We start from the raw sequence: 11110 nt of genomic DNA, 5'->3' as shown, positions 1-11110 counted from the left end.
TGGGTTTGTATTATTCAGGGGCTTCTTCTGCTGGGTACCAGAGCAGTGTGGCACACAATGAGTCTACCTATCACTGACAAGCCTTGATAGATGAGTTGAATGGTAGGTGTACCAACTCTATCATTATTTATGCTCCGTACAATAAATGTGTCTCTACCCTAAGTTCTGGCGCTGATCTCCAGTTCTTTTTATCACACAGTAGATAAGAATGAGTGAAGTATCTTTTGCTCCTATAACAAAGCTCCATTCTTGGTCCTTGTAAACTTTCCCAGAATTGCCTGCCTCTAATTTGCAAACAGAACTAAAGAGCAACTGCAGGCTGGCGCTGTGTAGCTTGTCTTGTTTATATTTTTCACCCCCCTTCCTGGAAATAATGCGTTCAGTCTGACCCAAAACTAACTCAGGATTTTACCCAGTTCGCCGATGGTAAACAGTCCCTGGGTAGGCTCCAAGGACTACAGAAGAGAACAGTTTGCAGATATGTGGCCACTTCTTTTTCAAATGGGGAATAAATATAAAACAATACATGGAAATTAGTTTTCTTGTTCTCTGTGACTTAGCCAAGCCCCTGCAAGTTGCTTAAAAAGTTGGAAAACTGAACGGACATAATTTCCATCTTCATTAGCAACCTGTGTGCTAGATACATGAATAACTGGCCTGTGTGTTTGTGTAAATATGGATGCAAATCATCATTCATAGCAGACTTTAGGCCTTGGCAGTAGGTATTGACAGCAGAATTATATCTCTCTGAACACCTCCAGTCCCCTTGTTTCCTTTCCTTTCATCCCAGTTCCACCACTCAGGTACCTGAATTCCTGGTCTTGGGTCCCGAAGTCCCAAACATTGCAGAAACGGAAAGAGCGGTCATGACTATTCTGTTTATTCTTGGAGCATTCACACCCATCCTCTTATCTGCCGTGACAAGCTCTGGTAGAAGCATGCTCAGGGTACCCAGAAATCTGTTCTGCAGGTTGATGTCAAAAGTGTTTGGGGTCGTGCCACCTTAGTCTCTATTGTGAAGCTTGAATATGGGTTCCAGTTGTCTGCAGTTTGTTGGTTTATGCTTGTGTTAGCAGCTACCTGAGACAGACCATGCCATCTTTGGAGTTAGCCGAGATTTCTGTCTAAAACAAGCAAACTCCATAGCGATGACTAGAAAAGCGCTCCAGATAGCAAGGCTATCTGCCAGACAGGCACAAGAGTGTGAAGCTATAAAGTCATAGTTTCTACTGTATTTGGATATGTCAGAGACATAGCTGTGTTAGTTAGCTGTCAACTAATATCAAACAGAAGCCTATTCACACACACACACACACACACACACACACACACACACACAGCTGAGTAACCCTAATAAACATGTCCAGACCGCATGCACCTATAGCTCTTCCCCTGTGTCTCATCAGTACTACACAAACTGTATAAAGAGGAAAGATGGGGCTGGAGAGATGGCTCAGCGGTTAAGAGCACTGGCTGCTCTTCCACAGGTCCTGAGTTCAATTCCCAGCAACCACATGGTGGTTCACAACCATCTGTAATGGGGTCTGGTGCCCTCTTCTGGTCTGCAGTGATACATGCAGACAGAACACTGTATATACAATAAATAAAATAAATCTTAAAAAAAAAAGGAAAGATAACAGAGACCACCAGAACTGTTCTTGCTTAGACAGAAAGGAGGCCCCATCAGTAGCATGACTCTTTAGTCTGTTATTTACAATGTATCATCCAACAGACTTACAGAGAATAAATAAAGAAAAGAAAATACACAATTGGCATCACGTTCTGCTCCTTTTTCTAATACAGAGGAGTTTTTTTTGGTATTCTATTTTAGAATGACTATGATAGTTTTAGGCAGAAATTAAATCCATTTGCTGCTTAGCCCTTAACAAAGCACATTATCCACCCCAGCCTGCTGAATAAAGCCCAGATGTTGTCTCGTCATAGGAGAGTCCACCATACTGCAGCAGAAAGTCAGTCCTCAGGAGCAGTTACCAGACATCGGGCAAGAAGAGCTTGCGATAGCAAAGAATGGTTCAGATGAGTAGTGTAGACTGCAAACCCTCGGTGCGTTTGCAGAAAAGCTCCCAGCTTTCCCCGTTATCCAAACCCCTTTTAAAGAAAACACGTTTGCCCCGATAGCGACTGCCTGTGCTTTCTCTTGACAGATGATGTTTCCTTGTCACACAGCTGGGACTGCAGATTAGCACTGGAACTTGTGTCTGCTCTCCCAGAAGACCTGTAGAGCAACGGGCAAGGTGTCTGTAGGAGAAACCAATCAATAGCTCGGTTCAAAAGAGCTAGATTTGGGGCCAGAGTCTACTCTCCGCCTTTGATCTAGAGCCCTGGGAGAACCACCCTGCGTGCTGTCTGAATCGGTTTCACCACCACAAGACACAAGGGGTACATGCTGTAGGATACTTTCTTCCCTTTGCTTTCTGTGCTTTAACAGAGCACTTCTCCCAAAATTCACACTTGTGATACATAACAATTTTTCCATACTTTATTCTTTGAAAACATAACATTCACAAAATATTCACTTGTGTGCTAGGAACTTCATAAGCCACAGACAGTTATTATCATGTAGCCCTTAAGCAGGGCAGCTTAAAAATGTCCAACAGAAAACCCAAAGTCTAGAGTTTCAACTTTTCCGTAGGAAGCTTGAGTTTAATTCAGTAGCTGTTACTATATTTAAGGATGAACATTTAAGCAAATGAGACTCCCCCGCTACTCTGAAAAGGGTGTTTTATCTCACATTAGGGGTTTATGTTTGTGTTATAGTCTATCCAAAAACTATCCCTGCTTCCAATAAGTATCACTTAATTCTTGACCAAAGTACTGCTTTACCCTGAAGCCTCCTTGTCACCAACAAAAGCTCCATTCTTCTGTTTAGAATTTCCTTCTGCCTGAAAGGCTTTTATATCATTAATCTTTTTAGGTTGTTCTTGGATTGTTTGGGGGTGCCAACCGAGGCACTAATCATTTCATATGATTGGTGTGGAAGGCTATGGCCATTCTGGGTCTAGCAATGATGAACATTAATTGAAAGTGAATTCAGCAAATAGGTGGGGTATTGTTCACTGGTGAATGGGCTTGCCAACTGCTGGTTTCTCTCAACATTTGCAGAATAATATCTAGGCTTCTTCCTGCCATGTGCCACCAAGACCAGGTTATGAACCCACCGTGGCAATGTCCAGTGAGCAAATGAGTACACGGCAGGAAAACTGGTGAAATCCAAGTTCAGTTCTGAAAATGGCTCCAAGCAGACAATGGTTTTGATGGATGAAAATAGACTAAAATATTATCAGCAGAAGAAAACCAGATCCAGGGTAAGCCCGCGCGCACTGATTCTTCTGTAACTTCTTTCAAGTTTCAGATCATCTGAAATTAACAAGTATCTGAGACGTATGGGACAGCTAACTGGTCACTCCCTGGTCTTTTCCTGCCGGCCTACGCAGCTCATTAGAGAACAGAGCCCAAATCTGCTCAGAATCAAGTCCTTATTAACTACCCAGTTTCCTTCCTTCTTAATTCAGGATCACAAATAATTCACCAAGTGCCAATGACATTCATCTGTTTCTAGAATATGAAACTTCAGTTCAAAAGGATTTCCCAGAGTAGACCAGAATCTGCATCTTGTCAAGACGTTAGGGGCTTACCCAATGCAGCGCCCAAGGACATGAGCTTCAAAACAAAGAAAAAAGGACTATGACAGAAAACATCAGACCCATGAATTCAACTTAGGATCAAAGTCATAATAACCAATGTACTGCAATTCTCTTCATTTTGTATTTTGGGATAAAAACATTCTTCTGTCTTCTAGTGTATGTTCTCAGAGCATCTTCCCCTGTTCCCTTCATCCTGCCACTTCCCTCTTTCTCTTCCTTACTTAAAACACATGGCCTAGACTCACATCCTGGCTTTCTTGCGGAATGCCTGGGTGGGATTAGACAAACATGTTTCCAATATGACACATGCCTCTGTTTAAAAATCAGACAAGATTTAGTCTTGTCTAACTTACACCTATTGTTTCCATGTTTGCTGGGGCCACTCTGGGTCCAGCAAAGATGAACATTATTGAAAGTCACTACCATAAGCTCCCAAACTCCTAGACCTTCACCAAGCCCAGTGCACAGACAGCTTTGACTTTGCTACCAGCACTAGATGTGATCTAGAAGAAATAGGAGCACAAACTGCCTCCTGTACCCATTTCCCCTGAGATAAAAAGGGCATTCCCTGGTGGCTACACATGCCTTTATCCATGAAGACCATCCCCGTCCTTATCTCTGCCAAAATCCCTTCTATAGCCCTGACTTCACTTTAATAAATACAGTCTCTCTCACCCAGTTTTTCTTCTTCTGCTCACCCTTCATTCTTTTCAAGTCACTTTTTCTAATCTCGCTCAGATCTCCTTTCGAGAGTTCACTTTCACATATCAAAACTTGATTTCATGGCTTCCACCATCCCTGTTTCTACCTTGCCTGGCTTGCCTCCTCCCGTGTCTTCCCATAATCTCTCCTTACCTGTCTTTATGGTACCTTCTTTCTCATCTTTGCCTCATCCTTTCCATTCAGTCATACACACACACACACACACACACATATTTGTGTAACCACTTTTTAAAACCACTACTTGCACACTTGCACACAGCCCTCTTTTGTCATACAGTCTTGAACACTCACAGGAGATTTTTCCACAGCCTTAACACTAAGGACACTCCTTTTGACTCTAGATCACATACATGATTTAGTGAGATATTTGTCTGGCCAACGGGGAAAGATTTGAACATAGATACTGAGGCTATATAGATCAATGATAGAACCTCTGCCTAGTATGTGTGAGTTCTGGATTTGATTCCTAAAAAAATATATGGACCTGCCTATCAATCTATTTTCCATAAAGGTATAAATTGAGATATGATAGTCTAAAGGTCATCTTGACATAAATGGTTCATATATATATATATATATATATATATCATGATCATGAATAACTTCGGAAAACAACAATAACCCACGGTTTCTCATCTGTTTCTGTTCTCCTTCCTAAAGCCTAGCTTCATTCCTCTAATTTAGATTTAAGCTACCTGTTAAGTCTATATGGTAAGCCCTTCCCATCTACCATGTTGGATCACTCAGGTTGGTACAGCTCAACTCTACAAGTATAAATAGAAACTAAACCTATGTCTATAAATCAAAGGTCTCAGTGCCGAAGGTAGAGCCTTCTTCGTACAAAAAAAGAAAGAAAAGAAGGAAGGAAGGAAGGAAGGAAGGAAGGAAGGAAGGAAAAAGAAGGAAGGAAGGAAGGAAGGAAGGAAGGAAGGAAGGAAGGAAGGAAGGAAGGAAGGAAAAGTTCTGCTTGTACATGATGATATGTTTTGGAGAGTCATCTGGAACAGATGAGTTCCATGATGTAAAGTCAGGGAAATTTCATTTTAAACACGACTTTTAAATAACAGGTAAAGGAATAAAATGAATTAGGGACAGAATCCTAAAGAGTACAGAGCCAAGAGTTGTGAAAGAGACATGGCTGGCCCTAGAGATACCAAATGAGATAATGGCTGTGAATTCCGGGCACCCTAAAGCAGAGATGATGCAGGCGTCAGCATTACAAAAATTCTTTCTCTCAGGATCTCTTTTACTGGCCACATTTTTTCTGAGCAAGAGAGCAACTGAGCCTACATCAATCACAAACCTAGTTCTCCAGCAAGCACAAAGCAGAGCAGAACTCCAAGAGATTTCCATTTCCAGACTGCCTAATTCAATTTACTCCTTAGACAGATAAGGAAACAAATTCAGAGAGACAATGAGACTTGGGAAGATGGCATACTTGGCTTGAGGCAGAAAGAGGGCCAGAGTTCCAAACCCAACACTCACCTACCTCTCCTCCAATCAATGACCCCAAAGTTAGTCTTGGGAAAGACTAAAGCAGAAAATGATACAAATGCCACAGGAAAGAGGAATTCACTATGACTAAACAGGATCTGAGAAATTAATTTTAAGACTTAGAACTGCATCTCTGCTGTGTCCTGGAGTTATCTGAAGGCTGAACCAAGAAACAGCCAGGCTTCTGAGAGACCATAAAGCAAGCTGCCTGGGTAGACAAGGGAAGCAGACCACAGCTATTTTATCTCAGCTTGGGAAGCTTATTCAGTAATCTTTTCTTGGTTCTCCTCTACAGGACTTAAGGTTTCTATATTCTAGTTTCCCAATGAATCTGAGAGTCTTTAGAATATGAAAACTTAGGATCTGCTCTTAGACCGCTCCTGTTTGATGGTGTATCAGTTTCCACAAATCCTGAAACTAGACCCTCTTGCTCTGCTGCTGGCCGCCATCTCTATGGCAAAAGCACATTCAGTAACACTGAATGGCTATCCTTTTATTCTCCCATACAGACACAAGTATCCAGTGGCCAAGAACCTTTTTCTTGCATAGTTCTTCAGCTAATATCTGAAAGTTTTCAGAGATGAGAGATTCGCCATCTCTGGGGAAGCCCATTCTTGCCTGAATGTTCTGATTCTCTCCATATTTCCCCAAATAAAGAGTGAAAAATCAGTTTTCCTATACCTTCCTTTCAAGGTCCAGGCCAGCCTTTTGAGAACACTCAAAATGGATCTAGTGTATGTTGTACACAGCATTGGATATTTATGCCTGAGAAGTTCAAATCCTAACCTCTAGGTCACACAGGGGCATCACATATTGAGAGAAACAGAACTGGGCAAGATGAACTAAAGGAGCAGCCTTTAAAATATCAAAACATCAGGCTTTTACTGATTAAAAAGTCAAGGTATCCCTAAAGCACACAGGTGAAAGTGGTTGAGCAAGTGAACAAGCGAACAACAGAGATAGCTCCTGTTCATCCTCCACGGACCTCCTTTCCTATGACTCTGTCTACTGAGAATCCCCGGGCAACCTTTCTTTTCTCTATATAACTATCATCCTTCAAGGCTCACAACAGACACTTCTTCCTGCCCATATGACCTGTTTCATAGGCATGCCCTGATCTCTGTCCATGAGTGAAGAAAACATTCATTCCAAAAAAACAAGGCAGAGCTTTTTAACCTTTAAGTACATGTCACTCACTTTGACAAGAGAGACAGAGAGAGAGAGAGAGAGAGAGACAGAGAGACAGAGAGAGAGATCTGAGAGTGGGAGTGGGTCAAGTCCAGAGGCCACGTCAAGAAGACATCCATTAGTTGTGGAGTACCAAGTCCTGAAATTCTTCACGGTTACCAAGTCCTTTCCTTATGCCTAGTCTCATGCTTCCCAAGACATTCGTATTCTTCAAGTTTTCCTTTCTAAAGGTATTCTATAGAAAGTGACGTGGAAAATATTGCAGGATCTGCACACTTATAAACATAAGCATAACCTTTATAAATTATCTGAGTTTCTAGCCTTTATTATCTAACACTTAGATATATCAAGTAATATTTATTTCACTAAATTTTATCTGCTCTATTTTTTTCATTTTTAGTTATTTCATGTAAAAAAAAAGTATATATGAGTCAGTGGTGGGGAATAGGGAAGTGTAGTGGAGGAGGCAAGAGACAGTAAGAGGGTAAAGCGAACACTTTTCTGTCTCTTAGGTCCATTAAATGTCCAGATGAAAGTGGCTTAAACGTGGGTGAGTGGTAGGTCTTGTGGGAAGGACCTGGGCCACAGGAACACTGGCAGGCATTGATGGCATCACTCGTCCCCTTGTTGAAGAAGCAGAAGGTGTATTTCTTGGAATGATGGCCGGTGCTTGGTCTCTCTTCTCCAACAGCTAAGCATCAGCTTATATACAGAGTCGGGGCAAATGGCTGGTTGAGGGAGATAAGTCTTTGGGAACAAAAAATTTAAAAGAGAAAATATATATTAAGAGAAAGGAAGTGAATAAATTGTACCATAGCTCCATTTATGCCCCCACTACCTTCTTGAACTCAATAAGTGCAATAGATAGAGCACTCTATCTATTCTTCCCATCCATGGCGTTCTAGCCCATCAGCCCCTTTCCTATTTCCATGCTCTTTCCTAGTTTCCTTAAGCAGTATTTTATGGTAGACCATTCTGTGAGCCCTGTTTTCATGCTGAAGATAAAACCAATGCAGAGCAAGCTTAGATCCCCAATTTGTGAGCATGGATCTTGGTTAAGCCAATACAACAGATACCAATTACATTTGTAACTTCAGCTCCATAAAGCATTTGACGTTTTATTGCAATTTCGCTTGGAATAAAATTTCAGCCAATGCAGAAATTGGCATGCAGGTCACATCCTTGTAATGCCTACTATTGTCCTCTGTGTTTCCCCTCCTGTGTATTAGTCTCATTTAGAAGAGATTAGATTGCACTAACAGCATGATCACTGTGCCCTACCCCGAGTCTAGGATGTTGCTCTGAAGTAGCCAGTTAGCATCTCTACAAGGAGGATGCCACTCTGCTTAATTCTCAGTCTTCTGTCTTCTATGTACTGTTATTATCATCCCCTTACCTATAGTTTTAATACCCTGTTATACTGATAGATTACTGAGCCATGCTCAAACGTTCCATGTTCCCTGAATCATCAAAGTATCATTGCCTCTGCTGAACACAATATCTGTGCCTAGTTAATCATTAACTACTTCCCATTGCCATGCCTTACCCCAGGCAACACTAGCCTGTATCATGTATCGTAGGAGCTGGGCTTTACAGAGTCTAACAATCACATATGCCCATCAACTCCTAGTTCACAGGTAAAAAGGCTAATAGGCAAATTTTTTTTACTTCTGTTAAAATAGCAAATTAGATAGAATATCAAATGAGATATAACAGTTCTGCGAGTTATAGAACTATGGTTGTAAAAGACCAAGCATTTGAAAGACACCATTACCAATAAGATTACAGCATAACAGGCATTCTCACATATTACTGATAAAACTTAAACCTGCGGATCTCTTTGTGAGGTGCCCATTATAGAACTTTATAAAAATTATTATAAAAGAATGCCAGATGTGGCAGAGGCTGGTTTGTAATCCTAGTACTCGGGAGGCTCAGGCAGAAGAATCTGACTTCAAGGTTACCTTCAGAATGTAGCAAGGCACAGTCTCAAAAATAACAACAGCAATAGCAACAAATCCATTCTAAGCCAATGTATATCAATAAAATTGCAATAGTAAATAATAGGAATTATTAAGGCCCCTTTCAAATGTTATAAACTTGACAAATTAAAGTTACATTTCCTAATACTTTATATATATATATATATATATATATATATATATATAAAATTTTGTTATCTCTTGTAACACCAAAGAAAAAATTAAAACTATTTCATTTTAGTTACTTAGTTCTATTTATACTGTGTGAATTCAAGAAAAAATGCTGTCTGGAATTTCTTCATATCTTGTGACTATAAATTGAAAGCAAAAATGGCAAATACATTATAATGTTTGAAATTTTTGCTATAGATGTCTAAGCATTTTAAATTGGAGATAAATTGTTTAAAATTTTCTTAAGCTATGAACTCGAAATATAACATTTCTTCTAGAATTTACATTAGCCAGCTGTTTTCTCTCTTCCTTGTATCTCCTGTGTCCAGTAGGCTTGCTGAACTACCGGAAAATGATTTCAACATGTGTGTAGTTCAGTGACCACAGAAGCCATATAGCTGATGATAAATAAGAATACTGACATTTCAATTATAAACACAATAGCAATTAAATTTTGCCAAATTTAATAAATTGTGTTTAATCGGTTATTAACATTGATATGCCAAGTTTAATAATTTTTATAAAATTTCCAGTTGTAACTGACAAATGACTCAGTATATGATGGTAATATTTGGCTTTGGTCTGGATTCAGTCAAATATCTGACTTCAGTGCTTGACCATTGGTAGATGGTCAAAATGTATATTTGGTACACTGCTGGTGTCTTGTATAGGTAAAAATCGTGGGCCTTTTTACACAGACTGTCCAAAACTAAATGAAAAAAGTAAAGTTCTGAAGATTATTAGAAATGAGAATTTCTATTGCTATCAGATGGTTTGGAAAGAAGCGTTCTTGTGAAATTGAATAACATAGAATTGAAATAATTTTTGGGTATTTAGAGATCATTTTTAGTATCACAAACATTCAGTAAAATGAGCAAGAGAGGACTTCTAGGCCTTCCTCTTATGACATGGTTGGTGATCTAATTTTGCCTAGGTATAAAAACTGATTCTTCAGGGTTTCTGTTGATAAATAATAATTTGAAGAAAACTAAGAGGCTTTCAATAACTCTACCTTTGCATATAGTTCTAGGATACACTCAAATTAAGATCATTATTTTGATGAGTAGGATCCATTTTCTAACTGAATGCACAACTCTTAATTGGCCATGTGTCCCCTAAAGGATGGTTTGAATAGATTATTCTAGGGAGAGGAACTTTTTTTCTTGGTCCATTGCATATTTCATAAAGACAAGGACAAATGCTTGCTTTATCACAATAAGAGAGCGGTTATCTCCTGCGCTGGATTGTTATGTCAGCTTGACAGAAGATAAAGTCATCTGAGAAAACCTCAATTAAGTAACCTGAGAAAAGCTCAATTAGGAAAATGTCTCCATAAGATCTGGCTGAAAGCAAGCCAGTAGGCCATTTTCTTAATTAGTGATTGATCAGGAAGGGTCCAGCCTATTGTGGGTGAGGCCATCCCTGGGGAGGTGGTCTTAGATTCTTTAAGAAAGCAGGCTGAGCAAGCTGTGAGGAGGAAGTTATTAAGTGTCCCTCCTCCATGGCCTCTGAGTCAGCTACAGCCCCTGGTTCCTGCCCTGTTTGAGTTCCTGCCCTGACTTCCTCAATGATGGACTACAGTGTGGATGTGGAAGAATAAGCCAAATAAACCCTTTCCTCCCCAGCTTGCCTTTCGTCATGGTGTTTCAGCACAGCAATAGAAACGCTAAGACACCTCCTGACTAGGACGGGCGATTTAGAATTCCTGTTACCACACTATCTAAAGAATATTGAGATTAAAATTAAATTCCATGCCTGTTCTCATTTGCAGCATGTGCCACGGATTATTATTCTTGCCCCCTCTTGTCATTTTCTTGTGTAAGTCCGGGTAAGCCAGAAAGGACCCATTTTTATCTCCTGCACAACCTGTCTCCAGCTATTACCATC

At 40.2% G+C, this 11110-nt stretch overlaps 1 protein-coding gene across 3 annotated transcripts in view; it reads right to left on the bottom strand.

The window, feature by feature from the left end:
- Window positions 1-4989: 4989 nt before the first annotated feature.
- Window positions 4990-11110, bottom strand: part of Ddr2 (discoidin domain receptor tyrosine kinase 2) — a 125443-nt gene continuing 119322 nt past the window's right edge. For all 3 annotated transcript variants that reach the window (XM_038350053.1, XM_038350055.1, XM_038350052.1), the window contains exon 18: window positions 4990-7817. In XM_038350053.1, coding sequence (XP_038205981.1) covers window positions 7683-7817 — 135 coding nt within the window. In that variant the 3' untranslated portion in view covers window positions 4990-7682. The remainder of the gene's footprint in view (window positions 7818-11110) is intronic.

This window comes from Arvicola amphibius, chromosome 12, assembly GCF_903992535.2.
Source record: "Arvicola amphibius chromosome 12, mArvAmp1.2, whole genome shotgun sequence".
Classification (NCBI taxonomy): domain Eukaryota; kingdom Metazoa; phylum Chordata; class Mammalia; order Rodentia; family Cricetidae; genus Arvicola; species Arvicola amphibius.
The sequence above is the reverse complement of the archived record's forward strand: the minus strand, read 5'-3'. Positions and strand labels throughout refer to the sequence as shown.